Consider the following 22,437-nt stretch of genomic DNA (forward strand, 5'->3'; position numbering starts at 1 on the left):
CTTTCTTAAAACATTATGAGATTCTTTTTTAAAAGCTCATTAGCTACTATTAGTGTTAGTGTATTTTATGTGTGGCCCAAGACAATTCTTCTTCTTCCAGTGTGGCCTAGGGAAGCCATAACATTGGACCCCCTGCTCTAGACTTTAGCAGAAGCCTTGCAACATAAAGAAAACAGTACATGAGACTTTAGACTCTTTTTTTGTTTTGTTTTTCTTTTTTGAGACAGAGTCTTGCTCTGTTGCTCAAGCTAGAGTGCAGTGGCACATTCTCGGCTCACTGCAACCTCCGCCTCCCTGGTTCAAGCGATTCTCCTGCCTCAGCCTCCCGAGTAGCTGTGACAGGCACCCGTCACCGCGCCCGGCTAATTTTTGTATTTTTAGTAGAGACGGGGTGTCACCATCTTGGCCTGGCTGGCCTCGAACTCCTGACCTCGTGATCCACCCGCCTCGGCCTCCCAAAGTGCTGGGATTACAAGCGTGAGTCACCACGCCCGATCGGCTTTAGATTCTTTTACCACTTTCCCGAAGGGAAAGGAAGTGAAAATATCTAAGGAAGGACTACTACGAATCTTCTCTGAGTGGCAAAAACCAGAGAAGGTTTTGGAGCCAGGACTGCAGTTAAGTTGCCAAGGGGCAGAGATGTAAGCAGTTCCTGGTTTAGTTAAAATATTTTAATTTTTATTTTTTTAAGCCTGGCTTTTGGGGTGAAAGAGTAAACTTAGGCACAGGGGTCTGGGTAGGGCGAGGATACTCATGGACGAGTATGCAACCCTAGGGCCACAGAACCCAAACCGTAGGGGAAGAGGCGGGGCGAGAGGGGACGAAGTGGAGACAGCAAGAGACTCACTTTTGAAAGGCACTTTCCGGTTAGAAAGCACTCTCACATGCTTAACTCATCGTACACAGTATCCTTTCTGCGGGTCTCCAGCATCTACAGACGTTAAAGGCCCAACAGGGTGGCCACCTTCATACAAGATTCCGAGGAGGGCCTATCTACCCGCCGGTTCCCGCGGCTCGGCAGTCCGCCGCGAGCGTACGTCACTCGCCCTCCGCCAATCGGCGCCCGGCAGGTCACCTCTCCTCCCAGGGCCCGCCGCCCAGGCCGAGGCCGCGAGTGCCCGCCGGCCGCTTCCGCTCTCGGCGCAGGCGCTGCAGCTTGGCCAGAACGGAGGGGGCTCAGGAGAGGAGTGGACGCCGCTGGCCAGGATGGTGCTGGAGAGCGTGGCCCGCATCGTGAAGGTGCAGCTCCCCGCGTATCTGAAGCGGCTCCCAGTTCCTGAAAGCATTACCGGGTTCGCTAGGCTCACAGGTAATCCTCCCCGATCAGCCAGTCCCCATCCTTGCACGCTTGCCAAGCGGGGGAAGGAGGCGTAAAAATCCTAGGGCCAAGGGGCGGAACGGAGTTCGGCGCCTGGCACGTGATCCCCGCGCGCAGAGGAAGGTGGGCGCGCGCAGGCGCAGCTCTCTGGGGAACGTCTGTGAGGCTGCCTCCAGGTGCTTGAAGTGCCAGTCTTTTGTCCTCGGAGTTGTCTCCGGTGTCATTCCGTGGCAAGATACCAGGTTTTTGCAGAGAAGGTGCTGGAAGGTGCTGAGTTGGGAGCAGGCCAGTCTCTTTCATCTCCTGCCCTGCTCATCGCTCTCTGTAGCGTACTTGTTTATTTTAAAGCGAGATAAGTCGTCGTTATCTAAGGCCTCATGTAACAGGCAGCCCCAGCTATCGGCTGGGTTGTAGCCTCAGCGTGTGGGTTGGGTGGGAGTGTGTGGGAGAGAAATATAGACTTACACGTAACACGTATATGACCGTTTTATTTAGTTACGAAATTAGGAGATAATCTCCATTCCCTCAGGTTAGAATTGACCTATCATGGGGGTATTTGAGGTCACCTCCGTTTCTAGGTCCCGGGGCCTGCTGAGGGAACTTAAGTTGGAAGAAAGGTACCTTACCCAAGAAAGTATTCGACGGCCGGTATGGGGGTGAAATCTTAGAAAATGAATTTTAGTGAATATATGTAACGTTCTATACTTAAGGGCCCTCACTTAACCCACAGAACTCATGAGGATTTCACATCTAAAGGATGAAAATCTCCAGAATGCAGTATGGTGTTGAGTTACAAGCATTTCATTGTTAAGAGGGATATTTCTAAACGGAACTCAGACCGATGGTGAAGACATCAACAAGTATTGAACTCCTGTGTCCTAGGTTATCAGGGAGTGCAAACATTAATTAAGATAATTCTGAGGTAAATAGGGTTGCTTCGCCGCGAACGTTCTAAAGATCCATAGTACCTGACCTAAAATACAGCAATCGCACCGCTGTCTGGTAGAAGAAAAATAAGATTTGTGTAGACTAAAATATAGAACTGATACCAAATTAACCAAATTAGTGAAGGTTATTGGGAGGTGAATTTCAGTCTAAGGAAGATTTTTTTTTTTTAATTAAAGAATGCTTTCCTCAAACAAATGTGGTGCTTTGGTAATAGCCCCTCTCAAACATGAAGAAAACAAACAGAAAGACTCTGGTGGTGGGTGGTCGATAGATTTAGAAGGGATAAACTAGATGACAAATTCTCTTCCAAATCTAGAGATCAATAGAATTATGCTCAGACAGCCGCTCTGTTGAGTGGATTGTGAGATTTTAATATTTTTTAAATATTAAGAGTTTTAGTAGAAAATATGCAATTGAATAGAAAGCATGGTAACAATAATAAACATTAAAAAGGAACATCTAAACATCAGAAGCAATGCAAAAGTAAAATAAAACGAAAAACGTTTCACATCAAGTGTTTATAAACATCAAAATCTTTTGATCCTACCAGTTTGACAGAATTGCAGCAATTCCATACAATTTTGACTTTCCCCACTTCTTTTACTTAAGTAACTTACATATTTTAATGTAATGCTCATTTTTTCCCTGACAACTAAATGCTGATTTTAATTTTAACATCACAATGGGCCTAACTATTCATTCCCTTACAACTGGAAATTAGAAATGTTTCTATTTTTTAAAATTCACTATGTAATAGTTCATTGGCAAGTAAGCAAATACCAGTTGTCATATTTCTCCCTTTTGGATGTCTTCACTTAAATAGCAATACCAGGCCAAAACAGTATTGACCTGGTTTTTGTGACATTTGTACCGTTTGTCAACTTACCTTCTTACTAATTTGCATAAGTTAACTGTTGAGTTTTTAACGGTCAAGAAAGGAAAACGTCCAATGAATTACGTATATTTTTTCCAGATGGTGGCTGCATTTATATTAGTTTCAATTTTCTGTAAATCAAGTATAATTGAAGAAAATTAGAAAGTATGAAACTAGATTTAATGGCTAGATTTTAGAAGTGTGCTTTCTTTTCTCGAGGATCCCTAGTGTCAACAAATATTTAATTCCTATTAAAGACATTAAGAAAACTCAACCAAAACTTTTTCCCTCTTAAATCAAGAATATATAGTAACTTCCTCTTTAAAGTTGTTAAATATTTAATATGAAGACTGATTCTCAGAAATAATGACCATTCTGAGAAGTATTTTAATAACATACATTTAACTTAAGTCCCATTACAATGTGGCTATAGGTAATAGTTTTCATTTTATTGCTGGTTTGTTTAGGAAACATGAACATACCTGTAATAACTGGTTTATGAAAAAAAAGAGATAGCCCTTTTTGGATTGGACGAAACAATTGCAGGGTTTATTTTGGAGTATTATAGAAGAAAAATTTCAGTGGCTACTTTCGACTCTTGGTCTCCCATTCTGAATAGATTGTAGTAGTTAATGACATTTGGCTTTCTTAAATGAGTTACATGTAGAATCCATAATGTAGACTTTTGTTAAAATAAAAACCTGGAAGACAACTTTTTAGCAATTGTTTAAAGTGTCTAGGAGACCAAAAAATATTTCCATTTTCTCTTATGAAAATTGGAGCAAAAAACAGTAGAGTTCACATTATTATTGCCTACATTTCCTTCACTATTGAAATTAGCTTTTTTTTTTTTTTAAAGCAATTGACTCTTTTATGATGACTCTGCATTCTTAGAAAACACATGGAGATCTTTAATGACCATATACTAGTTAAGTACTGGCAATTCTTACCTATCAGAAACAACTTATCTATCTTTGTTTGTCACATTTTCAAGAGTGAGGCGTTCAAGATAAATTATTGTGAGTATCTAATTTATGTTTAATTTAGGTTTTTGTTTTGTTTTTTTGAGAGGGAGTCTCTGTTGCCAGGCTGGAGTGCAGTGTCAGCTCACTGCAGCCTCTGCCTCCTGGGTTCAAGCAATTCTTATGCCTCAGCCTCCTGAGTAGCTGGGACTACAGGCGTGTGCCACCATGCCTGGCTAATTTTTTGTATTTTTAGTAGAGATGGAGTTTTACCATGTTGGCCAGTCTCGTCTTGAAACTCCTGACCTCAGGTGATCCGCCTGCCTCGCCCGCCCAAAGTGCTGGGATTACAGGTGCGAGCCACTGCGCCCAGCCCTACCTTAGGTTTTAAGTGGTAATAGTAAAGCCATGCATTAAATGTATTTTATCTTTTCAATAGTTAATAAATAGAAATAATTTCTGTGTTTAGCTACAAATGATAAATGAGAAAATACGTTATAAAATAACCCGCAACCAAGCTGCCAGTGTTATTTTTATGGTATCATAAGATGATATGGCTATATTATATGTAGATGTTTGAAAATTTGAAATGGAAAATTTCTGTTCTAGTTCTATGGAATGTAATTCCTCATTGAGATCCGAGTTTGTCTATGGGTACATTAAAAAAAGTTTTAATAATAGTTTTTATATGTCTTGAATAGGTGTTATAGCTAGCCTGTATCATTATATATAATAAAAGGTTAAACCTAATTCTGTTTCCCGAAGGAGATACTTCGTTTTAACCGTGTCTAAACTTTCAGAAAATTTATGTTAAAATTGCTAGCTACCATATTAGTCCATTTTCATACTGCTATAAAGAACTGTGCAAGAATGGATAATTTATAAATGAAAGACGTTTAATCCACTCACAGTTCAGCATGGTTGGGGAGACCTCAGTAAACATACAATCATGGAGGAAGGTGAAGGGAAAACAAGGCATTTTCTTCACATCATGGCAGGAAGAAGTAGTGCCGAGCAAAGGAGGAAGAGCCCCTTATAAAACCATCAGATCTCATGAGAACTCACTTAGTATCACAAGAACAGCATGGGGGAAACCACACCCATAATCCAATTACCTCCACCTGGTCTTTCCCTTGACACGTGGGGATTATAATTCAAAATGAGATTTCAGTGGGGACACAAAGCCTAACCAAATTAGCTATTCAAGTTGCTTTGAAATTTTCTTTTCTGACTAGATTTTGGCTTTCTTTTTTGAAAAAGGGTTTCACTCTGTTGCCTAGGCTGGAGTGAAGGTGGCATGATCTTGACCCACTCATTGCAGCCTCGACTTTGCAAGCTCAAGCGATCCTCCCACCTCAGCCTCTTGAGTAGCTGGTACTACAAGTGCATGCCACCACATCTGCCTCATTTTTTTGTATCTGTTTTTAGAGGCGGGGTTTTGCCATGTTGCCCAGGCTGGTCTTGAACTCTTGAGCTCAAGCTATCCACCCACCTCAGCCTCCCAAAGTGCTGGAATTACAGGTGTGAGCCACTGCGTGTGGCCTAGATTTTGTTTCTCTGTTGGTGCTGGTTCTTTCTTCCTTTTTGGTCCTGTTATTTATCTTAATAGTGGGATACATGGACGGCTGAAGCAAGATAATTGCTTGAGTCGTGGCACTGCATTCTAGCCTAGGTGGCAGAGCGAAACCATCTCTTAGAAAAAACTGGATAGCATTAGGAGATATAACTAATGTAAATGACAAGTTAATGGGTGCAGCACACCAACATGGCAGATGTATACATATGTAACAAACCTGCACATTGTGCACATGTACCCTAGAACTTAAAGTATAATAATAAAATTTTTTTTTTTATATGGGACCCAAAAGTCATTATGAATATTAGGTCCTTGCTCAGTATTGAGCTTGATAAGAAGATGAACAACTCATATTTAAAAACTGGCAAAACAGGCCAGGTACAGTGGCTCATGCCTTTAATCCCACCACTTTGGGAAACTGAGGTGGGCAGATCACTTGAGGTTGGGAGTTCGAGACTAGCCTGGCCAACATGGTGAAACCCCATCTCTACTAAAAATACAAAAATTAGCTGGGTGTGATAGTGCACATTTGTATTCTCAGCTTCTCAGGAGGCCAAGGCAGGGAATCATTTGAACCCAGGAGGCGAGGTCGCAGTGAGCTGAGATTGTGCCACTGCTCTCCAGCCTGGGTAACAGAGTGAAACTCTGTCTTCAAAAAAAGAAAAAAAAAATTGGCAAAACGGAAAAAAGAACAAAATCTTATCCTTTGCAGCAATATGGATGCAGCTGGAGACCATTATCCTAAGGAGATTAACAGAGAAATAGAAAACCAAATAACACGTACTCTTATAACTGGGAGCTAAACATTGAGTATTCATGGACATGAAGATGGCAATAGTAGACACTGGGAACTGCTAAAGGGGAAGGAAGCAGGAGGCCAGGGTTGAAACTATTGGGTACTATGCTCACTACCTAGGTGAGAGGATCAGTCATACCCCCAACCTCAGCATCACACAATATACTCATGTGACAAACCTGCACGTTTACCCCCTCAACCTAAAATAAAAGTCGAAATTATATTAAAATATTTTAAAAAGGAAATTTGGGCACACGCAAAGGGAGAACACCATGTGAAGATGGAGGCAGCAATTGGGGTGATAGGCCTACAAGCTAAGGGACACCACAGCTTCTCCCTCAGATCCTCCAGAAGGAACCAGCTATGCTGACACCTTGATTTTTGACTTGTCGCCACTAGAACTGTGAGTGAATACGTTTCTGTTGTTTTAAGCTAAAAAAGAAAACGAAAATGCAAGCACAAACACATTGTTCTCTGCAGTTTAGGGAATCCTAGTAGAGACTACTGCTCACATTTATTCTCTCTTCTCTGCTTTAATGCCACTGCCTTAGTTTTATCTCAAACTATTTTCTTCCAGACTATTTCCATGGATTTCCAACAGGTTGTCTTGCCTTGTCTTTTTCCACTAGCCCTCTCCACTATTCCTGTGGCTCTCTAATCCATCTTCCATCTGATATCAGAGTGACTTCATAGGTGAACAATTTCCTAGTTAGGTTAATATTCATATATTTCAGTGGTTTCCTGTTATACACAGGGTAGATTCCTACTTACCTGTTGAATATCAGAGCTTGTCATCATATGGCACCTGTTTAGTTCTACAGTTCCCTTTCATTAAATTCTGGCAGTACTGTGGTGCTTAGTTTCCCAGACACTTAATGTATGTCATATCTCTGTACCTTTGCCTATGCAGCTTCCTCTGCATGGAATGAAGCTCCTCCTCCCATATTCTCATGAACTTCTGTACTCTTCATCTTTCAGAAACCTATTTAAGTATCAAAACCTGTACAGTTTTTGCTCATCCCAGTAAAGAGTGAATAACTTGTACCTCTGCGTTGCTTCTGTATGATTGCTCATACTACACAGTACTATAATCGTTTTTTATAGGTCTGTATTCCATTCTAAATGGCAAGCTCCTTTCTGATAGGGACTGTGTTTTATAATTTTTGTATCTTCAGTATGTGTCCCATTACTTGACACATGAGAGTGAGGTATTACAATTTGAGAAAGTGCTGAAAGTTTTTTTCTTAAATATTTTAAGTAGTCTTCCTGTATTTTAACTTATACTGTTATTATTCATAAGCCATGAACAAAGGCAAATAAGTCCAGACCTTGTAGGAATTATCTCAAATGCCAGTTTATTGGAGTACAAACTCAGTTAGGCTAAAACTTACTGAAGTCTTGGTTTATGTAAGTCTCTGTTAAAGGGTAGGGAGTTAGGAGTTTTTTGTTTAGTTGGGGAGGAGACAAATATTTACCTAATTATATAGTTTTAAGGCAGAATGCATAAATAGTTTGATTTGTGTTCTGTAGTTTTTACTGAGTGGGTTCCTACTTCATTCATTTCTCCCAACAATCCTATGAAGTTAGGAGACTCTTTACTTTTCTCTGTGCCTTGAAAATTCTGTTCTCAAGTGCTTGAGCTCCTGGCTTCTCATTCTTTAGGTTTCTGCTTAAAGGTTCTTTTTTCAGAAATCTTCCCTGACCCCTTACCTAAAATTGCAGCCAACCTACTGCTTTGCCTCAGGTTAGTTTTTCTCTTATGTCATCCTTTATTTCCTTTATAACAGTTACTACAGTCTGTGATCATCTTGTTTATTCACTTGTTTATTGTCTCTCTCCTCTGAAATATATACCCTATGAGAGAAGGGACCTTATCTAACTATTAGCTGGTATCCCCACATAGTGCAGTTTGTGGAGTGTGGTGGGTACTAAGTAAATACTGTTGAACAAATGAACTTATATTTGTTATTCCTGCTTTACAGACAAAGGAAGCCTGGTTCCAAGTATATGAAAATCTGGATTTACACCACAGATAAACTGAATTAGTTGTTTACTGAAGTCCTATTCTGTGCAAATTACTAAGCACTGGTTACATAGAGATAAATAAGACAGCTACTGTATTTGCAGTTAGCACAGTATCTCTACATAGTAGGTGTATTAGTCTGTTTTCACACTGCTATAAAGATACTACTCAAGAGGCCAGGTGCTGTGGCTCACACCTGTAATCCCAGCACTTTGAGAGGCCGAGGTAGGCAGATCACGAGGTCAGGAGATCAAGACCATCCTGGTCAACATGGTGAAACCCTGTCTGTACTAAAAATACAAAAAAATTAGCTGGGTGTGGTGGTGCACACCTGTGATCCCAGCTACTCAGGAGGCTGAGGCAGGAGAATCACTTGAACCCATGAGGCAGAGATTGCAGTGAGCTAAGATCGTGCCACTGCACTCCAGCCTGGTGACAGAGTGAGACTCCATCTGAAAAAAAAAAAAAAAAAGATAATAACTAAGAGTGGGTAATTTATAAAGGAAAGAGTTTTAGTTGACTCACAGTTCTGCATGGGTAGGTAGGCCTTAGGAAACTTACAGTCATGGTGGAAGGGAATGCAGACACCTTCTTCACAAGGCAGCTGGATAGAGAAGAGTGAGGAGTGAAAGGACAAGAGCTCCTTATAAAACCAGATCTCATGCGAACAGCATGAAGAAACTACCCCCATGATCCAATCACCTCTCACCAGTTTCCTCCCTCAACATGTGGAAATTATGGGGATTATAAGAGGTGAGATTTCGGTGGGGACACAGAGCCAAGCCATATTATTCCATCCCTGGCCCCTCCCAAATTTCACATCCATTTTGCATTTCAAAACCAATCATGCCTTCCTGACAGTCCTCCAGAGTCTTAATTCATTTCATCATTAACTCAAAAGTTCACAATACAAAGTCTCATCTGAAACAAGGCAAGTCCCTTCCACCTGTGAGCCAGTAAAATAAAACACAAGTTAATTCCTTTTAAGATACAATGGCAGTACAGGCATTGGGTAAAAACACGTATTCCAAATGGGCGAAATTGGCCAAAACAAAGAGGCCACAGGACCCATGCAAGTCTGAAATCCAGTGGGGTAGTCATTAAATCATAAAGTTCCAAAATGTTCTCCCTTGACCCCGTGTCACATCTGGAGCACACTGATGCCAGGGTAGGCTCCCATGGCCTTGGGCAGCTCCTTCATGGGCTGGCATTGAATGCAGCTTTTCTGGATGCATGGGGCAAGCTGTTGTTAGATCTACCATTCTGGGGTCTGGAGCAGGTAGCTGCCTTCTCACAGGTCCACTAGGCAGTGACCCAGTGGGGACTATGTGTGAGGGCTCCAACCCCACATTTCCCCTTTGCACTGCCCTAGCAGAGGTTCTCCATGAAGGCTCCATCCCTGCAGTAGACTTCTGCCTGGATATCCAGGTGTTTTCATACATCCTTTGAAATCTAGGGTGAAGTTCCCAAACCTCAATTCTAGACTTCTATGCACCTGCAGGCCCAACACCACATGGAAGTCACCAAGGATTGGGGATTGCACCCTCTGAAGCAATGGCCCAAGCTGTATGTTGGCTTCTTTTAGCCATGGCTGGGACACAGGGCATCAAGTCCCACTACTGCACAAAGCAGCAAAGCCCTGGGCCAGACCCACAAAACCATTTTTTCCTTCTAGGCCTCTGGGCCTGTTAAGGAAGGGTCTGATGTGAAGACCTCTGACATGCCCTGGAGACATTTTCCCCATTGTCTTGGTAATTAATATTTGGCTCCTTGTAACTTACGCAGATTTCCGTAGCCAGCTTGAATTTCTCCCCACAAAATGGGTTTTTCTTTTCTTTTTTTTTTTTTTTTTGGCAGGGGAGGGACAGAGTCTCCCACTGTCACCCAGGCTGCAATGCAGTGACACGATCTCAGCTCGCTGCAGCCTCCGCCTCCTGGGTTCAAGTGATTCTCCTGCCTCAGCCTCCCGAGTAGGTGGGACTACAGGCACATTTTGTATTTTTAGTAGAGATGGGGTTTTACCATGTTGGCCAGGATGGTCTCGATCTTTTGACCTCATGATTCACCCTCTCAGCCTTCCAAAATGCTGGGATTACAGGCGTGAGCCACCAGTACCCAGCTGGGTTTTTCTTTTCTATTGCATTGTCAGGCTGCAAATTTTCCAAATTTTTATGCTCTGCTTCCCTTTAAACCTAAGTTCCTATTTCAGATCGTCTCTCTCTCAAGTTAAAGGTTTCATAACTCTCTTGGGCAGGCACAAAATGCCACCAGTCTGTTTGCTAAAGCATAGCAAGAGTGACCTTTGTTCCATTTCCCAATAAGTTCCTCATCTCCATCTGAGACGACGTCCTTGATGCTATTGTGCATATCACTAGCAGCATTTTCGTCAAAACCATTCAACAAATCTCTAGGAAGTTCCAAACTTCCCACATGTTACTGTCTTCTGAGCAGTCCAAAGTGTTCCAACCTCTGCCAGTTACCCAGTTCCAAAATTGCTTCCACATTTTCAGGGTGTCTTGATAGCAGTACCCAACTCTCTGTTGTAGCCATTTACTGTATTTTCACACTGCTATAAAATAAATAAAAACATAAAAATACTACCCCAAACTGGGTAATTTATAAAAGAAATAAGTTTAATTGACTCACAGTTACGCATGACTAGGGAGACCTCAGGAAAGTTACAATTATGGTGGAAGGGGCACCTTCTTCACAAGGAGGCAGGAGAGAAGAGTGAAGAGCAAAGCAGGAAGAGCCCATTTTAAAACCAGATCTCATGAGAACTCACTATCAGGAAAAAAGCATGGCGGAGATTGCCTTGATTATCTAATCACCACCCACCAGGTTCCTCCCTTGATGTGGGGATTATGGGGATTACAATTTGAGATGAGATTTGGAAGGGGACACAAAGCCAAACCATATTAGTAGATACTTAATAATTATATAGTAAATATTTAATTTTATAGTAATAATTGTATAGTAAAAAACTGTTTAACGAGAAATTGATTTCTTCTTTCAGAAAATGTTTAGTAAGAACTTAATAAAAATCAGAAAGGGGGGATTGACTGGAAAGGTACTACAAGAGCAAACTTTCTGGGGCAATGGAAATATATTTTGTCTTAGGTGGTGTTTATAGGTCCATATAGTTCCAAAACTCATCAAACTGAGTGCTTACCAAACACAGAGCTTGGCCAGGTGCCGTGGCTCATGCCTGTAATCTCAGCACTTTGGGAGGCTGAGGCAGGCAGATGGGAGTTTGAGAGTCTGGCCGACATGTGAAACCCCATCTCTACTAAAAATACAAAAATTAGCAGGGCGTTTGGCAGGCGTCTGTAATCCTAGTGACTCGGGAGGCTGAGTCAGGAGAATCGCTTGAACCTGGGAGGCAGAGGTTGCAGTGAGCCAAGATCATGCCACTGCACTCCAGCCTGGACAACAGAGTGAGACTCCGTCTCAAAAAAGAAAAAAACACACACACACACACACAAAACTCAATAAAGTGAACTGTAAATTACACTTCAAACAAAAGTAAGTTAAATAAATTGAGCCAGACATTATATAGGCACTGGGGACACAGGTGATCAGACAAATAAAGTCCCTGCCCTTGTATCTCTCCTTTTCTTTTTTTTTTTGTTTTCTTCTTCTTCTTCTTCTTCTTCTTCTTCTTCTTCTTCTTCTTCTTCTTTTTTTTTTTTTGGAGACAGTCTCTTCTCTGTCTCCCAGGCTGGAGTGCAGTGGTGAGATCTGGCCTCACTGCCACCTCTGCTTCCGAGATTTAAGTGATTCTCCTGCCTCAGCCTCCTGAGTAGCTGGGATTATAGGCACATGCCACCACGCCCAGCTAATTTTTTGTATTTTTAGTAGAGACGGGATTTCACCATGTTGGCCAGGCTCGTCACAAACTCCTGACTTCAAGTGATCTGCCCACCTCAGCCTCCCAAAGTGCTGGGATTACAGGCGTGAGCCACCACACCCGGCCCCCTTGTATCTCTTATATTGTGATCGGGGAACATGATAGGTAGATGCAGCCATTAAAATTTATGTTTCCAACTGATATTAAGAAATTGGGGAAATAATATAATAATCTGACATACCATTAAGTAAAAAATACAATATAACCTTATTTTTAAAGCATTTACAGCCTATGTATTTACATACTGAAAAAGAGATAAATTTACCACATAAATACATCAATGTTATTTTTTATAATCCTAAAATAAAAATAAATGTATGCTGAATAAAATACATCATTTTATACAAAAATTTGCTTGGTGTGGTGGCGCACGTCTATAATCCCAGCTATTTGGGTGGCTGAGGCACAGGAATCGCTTGAACCCAGGAGGCAGAGGTTGCAGTGAGCCAAGATCATGCCACTGCACTCCAGCCTGGGTGACAGAGTGAGACTGCCTCGTTAAAAAAACAAACAAATTATTTTGAATTATTTTATTTGGTCAGGCATGGTGGCTCACACCTGTAATCCCAGCACTTTGAGAGGCCAAGGTGGGCTGATCATCTGAGGTCAGGAGCTTGAGACCAACCTGAGCAACAGGGTGAAACCCCATCTCTACTAAAATACAAAAATTGGCCGGGCGTGGTGGCATGCACCTATAATCTCAGCTACTCGGGAGGTCACTGAGGCACAAGAATCGCTTGAACCCGGGTGGCGGAGGTTGCAGTGAGCTGACACTGCACTTCAACCTGGGCAACAGAGTGAGACTCTGTCTTAAAAAAAAAAATTATTTTATTTTGCACATTATTTACAGTTAGTAATATTTTCCTTTCAAAGTATCTAAAATATCTGTAATAGCTGAACATATATCAAACAGATCCAATGAGACTAGCACAGTTTAAATTTTTTTTAAAGTTTCTTGATTTTTCTGTATTTTATCTTTCTTCATATAAAATCAGCCTTAATTGACAGAGAAATATTCTACATACCCATTCATATGTGGGAGCTAAAAAAGTTGATCTCATGGAGATAGTCAAATAGTAGTTACCAGAGGCTAGGAAGGGTAGGGAACAGAAAATGAAGAGAGGTTGGTTAATGGGCACTATAGTACAGTTATCCAGGAAAAGTTCTAGTATTCAACAGCATAATAGGGTGACTATTGTTACCAGTAATTTTAGTGTATATTTCAGAATAGCTAGGAGAGAAATTTTGGAATGTTCTCAATATAAATAAATGATAAATGAGGTGACGAATATCCCAATTACACTGATTTGATCATTACACATTGTATGCATGTATCAAAATATCACATGTACCCCATAAATATGTACAGTTATTATGTATCAGTACAAAAGTCAGTACAAAAAAATCAAGCGTGGTGGCTTATGCCTGTAATCCCAAGACTTTGGGAGGCTGAGGCAGGCGGGTCACTTGAGGTCAGGAGTTTGAGACCAGCCTGGCCAACATAGTGAAACCCCATCTCTACTAAAAATACAAAAATTAGCCAGACGTTGTGGTGTGCTCCTGTAGTTTCAGTTACTTGGGAGGCGGAGGCAGGAGGATAGCTTAAGCCTGGGAGGTGGAGGTTGCAGTGAGCCAAGAGTGCACCACTGCACTCCAGCCTGGGCAATGGAAGTGAAACCCTGTCTCAAAAATAAATAAATAATACAGTTAACTGCAAATGCCATGTGAGTTTAGAAAAAGTCATGATAGTAAATATCATTTTAATGTCGTTAGTGAATAAATTCAAGTAGGTAAGCATTTGCATATTCAGACGTTGGAAGGAATAGTGGAAAAGGTAAGTCTTAGGTATGTTAATGTTGATCCAAGTGTGCCTGACTCGTGTCATTACAGTAGATTTTCCTGGTGCATTGAAAAGAAATAATTTCATATCTAGGTTTTAGAGGACCTGCGTAAACACAAACTTTGAATTTTGCATTCAGTATAGTTAATTGGATTTAAGGATGTTTGTCTCCAGGTTAACTACTGGGATTGGCACACGTGTCCACATGCAGAGTAGTTAATCTTGTGCAACCAGTTTAAGTTTTTTTATACTTATGAACTTTTAAAAAAAATTTAGTGCCTACAACTTTATTTGTTCCAGTGATATTTGTACTTGGCGGGCTATCAAGTTACGATGCTCTTGGCCATTTTTGCTTCTGTTTTTCTATTTCACCTTATACCTAGGATAAGTACCAGTGTGGCTATTGCAAGGGACTCTGCTTATTCTTTCAACATGCAACTTTAGGGACTAGGAGGGAGTTCATTTTGTGTTGTCAGTAGGTACAGTATCTAGGACAGTGAATCCTGTAAGTTCAAATGTATAGTTAAGTGAAAAGTTGACCTTGAGATTGTCCTTTTCTTTGACCAAAAATGAATAAAGGCTTTTGAAATACATAAAAATAATAAAGAAATAATAATTTGAAAAAAAAAAGTAAAAATAAATAAATAAACAAGGTTGTCATCTTTACATTTGCATTCACTTGCATTTTGATAAATTTAAGCTTTTATGACTTCTAAAATATTGTAATATATACAATAATACTTAATGTTATTCCACATTGAACAAACATTTAAACTGCTGTTTCAAGTTACATACTGGATACCGGGGCCAAATGCGAGCTAAGACATTCATTGCCTAGAAGATAAGTGTAAATACAAATTACAGAACAATATGGTGAGTGAGAAAGTAAGTGACATTTGTGCTTGTTCATTCCATCTGTAAGTCAGTCATTAAACATATATGAGGCATCTACTTTGTGCCGTGAAGAGTAGAACAGAATTTCTTTTCTCATAGATTTATAGAAGAGACAACTTTAGAAACAAGTAATTACAGTAGTGTGGTAGCAGAAACATGAGGAATGCAGCTTGGAAACACAGGAGGAAGTGATTGATTCTGCTTTGTGAAATTGAGGAAGACCTCAGGAAGAAGTAATATTTGACTCTAGTCTTGAAGGGTCTATGCAAATTAGTCAGATAAAACAGAAGGAACTCCATGTGCAGAGAACTCAGAAAGGCTGCTTACTAGACAATAGCCTTGACTGGCTTCAGGTACATGAAGAGACCATATTTGTGGGAGTTGAAGCTGGAAAGGTAGTCTTGCCATTCTGCGGAAATGGCACTTTATAGAGCCAATGATCTGTAGCAGCACTGTCCAGTAAAACTTTGTGGTAATGGAAATGTACTCTGTACTGTTCAATATGGTAGTCACTAGTCACATGTAGCTAGCTATTGAGCCTCTGAAAGGTGACCAGTGTGTCTTAGAAACAGTGTTTTACATTTTACTTAATTTTAGTTTATTTACATGTGAATAGCCACGTGGTTTTTTTGGTTTTGTTTTGTTTTTGAGATGGAGTCTTGCTCTTGTTGCCCAGGCTGGAGTGCGATGGCACAATCTTGGCTCACTGCAACCTCTGCCTCCTGGGTTCAAGCAATTCTCCCTCGGCCTCCCAAGTAGGTGGAATTACAGGCGCCTGCCACCACGCCCGGATAATTTTTTGTATTTTTATTAGAGATGGGGTTTTGCCATGTTGGCCAGGCTGGTCTCGAACTCCTAACCTTGTGATCCACCCTCCTCAGCCTCCCAAAGTGTTGGGATTATAGGCGTGAGCCACCACACCCAGCCCATATGTGTATATTAACCACGTTTTCAATTTTCTGTATTTTATTATGCTTTAATATTTTTTAGGGGCCTTGTTGGCTGTGGAGACTATTTAATTCCTAGAGATATTAAATAACTTGCCTGTGAGCATGCCTTTCATATGCAAACCAACCAATCCAAAACCCATGCCCCCAACCACCTCCTTTATCTAATCCCTTACACATGAAGTCAGTATCTCTCCTGTCCTAAATCACCCCAGGGATAGGTAGAAGACAACTAGGGACCATTACAGAACCCACTGAAATTATTCAAGCTACCCAGTCCTAAACAGTTTCCTGCCTTGCCTTTTCCATGGAAACCACAATAAAGGCCTGTGCCCATGCTTTTTCCCTTTCCTCTTTCTTCCTCCTGATCAACCCTAGTACCTTCTCATGTGGCCCTGCATTGCATAGTGTATCTCTTCCTCTTGGGAACTATAAGTAATAAACTGTTATTTCAAGACAGTTTCTACAAGTCTATTGGGTACAAATCTAACAGTATGGCTAGTGGTGCCCATATTGAGTAGCACAGATCTTATACGTAGGCCCCCTTCTCCCCCAAAAAACAGTTCTGTATCATCTCCAGAGCTTTAGTTCACTCAAAGTACCTATTTGGAGTGTCTCCACTTTGGTTATGAGAATGTAACAGCCAACATGGCAGATGAAGTTCATACTTTTACAGAGTTTTATTCTGGTAACTACAAGATTATATTCTCGAAGATTTTTGCCATATAGCATTGTCAAGTTATTTGGCAAAATATTTTTTCCAAAGAAGTTGCTTGTACTTCCTCACCAATCTCTATAATCTCTGAATAAAAGCTACCATTTATTGTGTCTTCTTTGCCAGCCACTCTTACAGCTGCTATCTATGCAAATGGTAGATAAATAGGTTTTTTCATTTAGATTTCTTTGGCATGATGTTATATCAAAAATAATTCCATTTTGGAAGGGTTCATATTAAGTCTTTCTTTCAATAGTTAAATAGTGCTATTATCTCTTGAGAGTAGTTTTACCAAGAGAGGAACAGATTTTAATTTTAGATCTGTTGGGTTTCATTCATGATAACTGACAACAGGCTTTGGATTTAGGCTGTCCTGGACTAAACCTGCTTAGGCTATAGTTTTCTCACATGTAAAATGGGGATAATAATGATACCTACCACATATAGTTGTTTAAGCTAACATAGTGTTAAATGAGCTAGGGCCATTATACTCTTAGCATAATCTGTTCATTTATCTTTAATGTTTATTAGCATGCGTTAGCATATTATTTCCTGTTTTTCTCTTTTCTCAAGTAAGCTATTTCTACATAGTGCCTAGCAAGGTATCAAAATAGGCATTCAGTGAAGGAAGTTAACTGATAATTCTGTAAGAACAGAAAGGAGCCCATCAGAGGCAGGGCGCTAGCAGACATTTGATAAATGTGTGTTGAAACATTTATCTTGGTTTCCTGGTATGGGGAACTATTGCATAGGCATAGGGACTATTGCATTTATATCACTTATATTCTCTGTCCCCTTAAGACAGACTGGGTACTCCAAAAGGCTTTAAGTGAAGTTTATGGAATGAGATGTATCTTAAAATGAGAACATTCAACATAGAAAGCTTCAATTTATTCTTTAAAATAGTAGCTTTTACACAACATTTCAGTGCTCTTTAGCAACATTTACCAAAAATGTACCTTAAAGCATCAGAGGACATGTTCTCTCTGATAATATGAATCAGTGGTAAAAATTTTGCAGATATTCTGTAGTATGATTTTAGATATAGTATTAAGGAGATAAAAGTTAAAATGTTTTCTTAACCTATAAAATATATCATACATTGAATTTTGTTTATAGTTATAGTAATCATAATTTCTAAAATAAAATAGACAAACACAAATAGACTTGATGTAGACAATGAGATAGGATATTTGAAATGGAACCTATTTCTTTTTTTTTTCTTTTTTTTTTGAGATGGAGTCTCACTCTGTTGCCCCGGCTGGAGTGCAGTGGCCAGATCTCAGCTCACTGCAAACTCCGCCTCCCGGGTTCACGCCAGTCTCCTGCCTCAGCCTCCCGAGTAGCTGGGACTACAGGCGCCCGCCACCACGCCCGGCTAGTTTTTTGTATTTTTTAGTAGAGACGGGGTTTCACCGTGTTAGCCAGGATGGTCTTGATCTCCTGACCTCGTGATCCGCCCGTCTCAGCCTCCCAAAGTGCTGGGATTACAGGCTTGAGCCACCGCGCCCGGCCGGAACCTATTTCTGAAAGTTAGGTTTCTGGTTTCACTGGTCTCAAATTATAAATAAAATAAGGTGGTCTTTGGTAGAACTGGCTTTATTGTGTTATTCACAGTTTTATGGATCCATTAGAAAGGAATTAATGTGAAAAGTAACAGATAAAGAATAAGCTCAAGGATGAAACTAGACATGCTATTTTGAATTCTTTTCCAAGAGCACTGCAGATTCTGACAAATCTACATATTTAGTTTCAGAATGGCTTCGGTTATTGCCTTTCCTTGGTGTACTCGCACTTCTTGGCTACCTTGCAGTTCGTCCATTCCTCCAGAAGAAAAAACAACAGAAGGATAGCTTGATTAATCTTAAAATACAAAAGGAAAATCCGAAAGTAGTGAATGAAATAAACATTGAAGATTTGTGTCTTGCTAAAGCAGCTTATTGCAGGTGTTGGCGTTCTAAAACGGTAAGATGTCTGTTTACATGTACACGAAAATTTTGCAGTGCTAGGATTGTTTTGCCTCTTAAATTCCCAGTTTTGAAGTTCTTTAAGATGAAAAAATTTTCTGTAACATTTGATGTTGAAAGACCATATTCCTAAATTGAAGTTTTCATGTCATGATAGATACTACCTACATTAGAAAAGTTGGAACAGCAAAGAAAAATAAAAATCTCATGCTTTCACAATGTTTGGCATTTATCTAGAGTAACACGTATTTTAAAATACACATTCTTTGAGAGATGACATAAGGTTTAGTGGAAGAAAGCTTTGGTGTCATAGTAAATAGTGGTCAAATACGATACTTGTCACAGTATGAGTTTGGTTGGACAAGTTACTTAATTTTTAATCTCTAATCTTCAGAGTTAGTTTGTTTTAACCTGATACATCAACATTACATATTTTTGAGAAGTGAGATGATGTATGTAAACTGCTTTAATAATGTGAGTTAGTAAATGATAGCCTCAATTATAGATGATTTTTAATGTGGGAAGGAGTTTGGAGTGATAAGTACTGTAAGTAGTTGACAAAATCTGTTTTCTTGTACTTGGTCATAGATTATTTGAGGTTTTAAGTGCAGTATTGTTCATCACAGCTTTGTAATAGCAAAATTTCTATAAACTAAATATCTGGTAAAAGGGAAACGATCATGTTTTTAAAGTATGTATAATGACATGAGATCCTGATATAACATAAGTAAGAAAGCATATTACAGTATGATCCCAATTTTGTTTAAAAAATGAACACACACAGGCCAGGCGCAGTGGCTCACACCTATAATCCCAGCACTTTGGGAGGCCGAGGCAGGCGGATCACAAGGTTAAGGTTTCAAGAACAGTCTGACTAGCATGGTGAAACCCCGTCTCCACTAAAAAATACAAAAAAAATTAGCCAGGCATGGTGGCACGTGCCTGTAATCCCAGCTACTCAGGAGGCTGAGGCAGGAGAATCGCTTGAACCCGGGAGGCAGAGGTTGCAGTGAGCCGAGATCACACCACTGCACTGCAGCCTGGGCGACAGGGCGAGACTGTGTCTCACAAAAAACAGGAAAAAAACAATACAGTAAATGCAGAGGGAAAAATATACCAAACTGTTAATTATTATTACCTATATCTGGATGGGTTATGAGTAAATTTTTTAAAATTTATTTTTATTTATTTATTTTTGCGGGGGACAGAGTCTTGCTCTGTCACTCAGGCTGGAGTGCAATGGCATGATCTCGGCTCACTGCAACCTCTACCTCCTGGGTTCAAGGAATTCTCCCAGCTCAGCCTCCCAGGTATCCAAGACACAGGCACACACCACCATGCCCAGCTAACTTTTGTGTTTTTAGTTAGAGATGGGCTTTTGCCATGTTGGCCAGACTGGTCTTGAACTCCTGACGTCAAGTGATTTGTCCATCTCTGCCTCCCAAAGTGTTGGGATTACAGGCGTGAGCTACTGCACCCAGCAAAAAAAAAAAATATATTTTTGCTTTCAAAAATTGTGTGGTATGCATGAGTTTTATAGCAAGAAAAAATTATAATTTATTTTGAATTAAATTCCATTTTTTAAAAATTAAGCAGTAGGTGAGCTCGAAATTTAAACTCCACAAATGACCAAGAACTTATTTGATTCCCTTTTAAACCTATTGTCTGTTTTAGTCAATCATATGGAATCATTCACAGGTTTTTATTTAAAATCTAAACCAAATAATGAAGTAACTGTTTAAATTGTTAGATTTTGAATATGGTTCAGTTGGATATAGAATGTAACTATTACTCAGGAAAATGATCTGATTTTTTTAGCAAGTGATATGCTTTCTTTCTGAGAGCATTTCACAAATGTTTCTACCTAATGAATCATATTTTTAAAATAACACTTGTAATTCTTTTTTCTTTTTAGTTTCCTGCCTGCGATGGTTCACATAATAAACACAATGAATTGACAGGAGATAATGTGGGTCCACTAATACTGAAGAAGAAAGAAGTATAATAATAATATTATAACAATATTTTCTCATTCTTTGTGTATAGAAGATTTTAAAATGGTGGTCTTAATTAGTACTACTGGTTGAACAATTATCTCTTCCAATTTATTTTCTTGCTGCACTGCACTACTGTTTGTATTTGATCCTTTGTATATTCAGTCACTTAATTAGAAATTAAATTGTCAAGCCTCTTATTCTGACTTCAAAGAATTAATGTATCTTCCAACAATAAAATCACTTCTGATTTTAATTTAGGAAAACCTAAATTGTGGCTATGGATCCAAAGCTGTTTGTTTCTTTGAATATCAATATTTTCAACAGGATCTTCTATTTAAAATTCCCACCTACATTGTTAAATATATATTTTTTTATATCTCTTTTGGTTTTGATAATCTGAAGTGTGTTTTTCTTCTTTTGGCTTCCCAAACTTCATTTGTTTAGATGAATTAAGAAAAATATTGCCATCAAGAATTACTTGTGTTTTCACAGAGATAGACTCTACTTTATAGAGATTGTTGTGTATTTAATATGAATATCCTAACTTTAGAAAAGAAGTAAACTGGATATAAAAAGTTCCATTGAGGAACAGTCATTTACAGCATAAAAGATTTGTTTACTTTACAAAAGGCTTGTGTCTGTGTGTGTGTATATATTTTAAACTATTTGACTCAGTGACAGCTGGGGTGGAATGGCAAGAACACTCACAACCAAAGTCATGGGCTGCTGCAATTTGAAGATCAATTAGTAATAAACATAAGACATATTAATTCATATTAAAATGATAGTTTAGTGTTGTGTGCTTACATGGACATTTTTCTCTTTTTAACACTATAAACCATTAAAATACAGTCATCCCTTGTATACGCTGGGGACTGGTTCCAGGGCCGCACGTCTACCAAAATCTGCCCCTACGCAACTCCCACAGAAAGTCTTGCAGAACCCATATGTAGAAAAGTTGGCCCTCCAATTGACCCTCCATACACAGGAGTTTCACATCCCATGCATGAATGCTGATCTGTGTGACCTCACCTGCTTTTGACTGAAAAAAGTATGCACATAAGTGTACCCACCCAGTTCAAACCCACGTGTAAGGGTCAACTGTACAAAAAAGTTTGCACAATAAATGTACTGGAGAATCTTTAAAATGTTTGTACTTTTTAATCCTACTATTATGAGTCTTCAGTTTCATCTTACATTACTACTTTCATAATAGCTATCCTTAGCCAGGTGCCATGGCACAGGCCTGTAGTCGCAACTGCTGGGAAGACTGAGGTGGAAGGATAGCTGCAGTGCAGGAGCCCAGGAGTTCAAGGCCAGGCTGGGAAACATAGTACTCTGCCTCTGCTGGGCTCTGTAGGGAATCCTTTCTGTTCTGAAAGAGTTATCATTTAACCCCCTTCACTGAGTGTGTTTCTGAGACCTTGCTAGGCACTATGGAAACTGCTTAGTTGAGAAAAGACAAATACAAAAGCTTTTCTTTAGTCTATTTAAGATACAAGTCGTTCAGTTCACTTTGCTTTCTTTTTATAAGAAGGTACAAGAGGCAGACAGAGGTAATCCTTCTAGAAATAAAACTAATGGTTATTGAGCACTCGTATGTACCAGACACTACACTAAGCATGGTACTTGGGTTTTTCATTTATTACATGTAATGTCAGGTTCAATTA

General features: G+C 39.7%; 1 protein-coding gene across 1 annotated transcript; it reads left to right on the forward strand.

Moving 5' to 3' along the window:
* The first annotated feature begins 1,162 nt into the window (after positions 1-1,162).
* Positions 1,163-21,915, forward strand: CISD2 (CDGSH iron sulfur domain 2). Its single transcript, XM_045393382.3, has 3 exons — positions 1,163-1,309; positions 18,554-18,768; positions 20,686-21,915. Exons 1-3 carry the CDS (start codon positions 1,207-1,209, stop codon positions 20,773-20,775), a joined length of 408 nt encoding a protein of 135 aa, XP_045249317.1. The 5' UTR covers positions 1,163-1,206; the 3' UTR covers positions 20,776-21,915.
* The last annotated feature ends 522 nt before the right edge of the window (positions 21,916-22,437 follow it).

Source organism: Macaca fascicularis, chromosome 5 (genome assembly GCF_037993035.2).
Source record: "Macaca fascicularis isolate 582-1 chromosome 5, T2T-MFA8v1.1".
Classification (NCBI taxonomy): Eukaryota; Metazoa; Chordata; class Mammalia; order Primates; family Cercopithecidae; genus Macaca; species Macaca fascicularis.

Bases quoted from the DNA above. Each gene is read 5' to 3' on its own strand.
- CISD2 (XM_045393382.3), top strand. From the start codon at position 1,207: ATGGTGCTGGAGAGCGTGGCCCGCATCGTGAAGGTGCAGCTCCCCGCG. The intron at 1,310-18,553 runs GTAATCCTCCCC...CTACATATTTAG, and splicing joins CGGGTTCGCTAGGCTCACAG to TTTCAGAATGGCTTCGGTTA. The intron at 18,769-20,685 runs GTAAGATGTCTG...TTTTCTTTTTAG, and splicing joins GGTGTTGGCGTTCTAAAACG to TTTCCTGCCTGCGATGGTTC.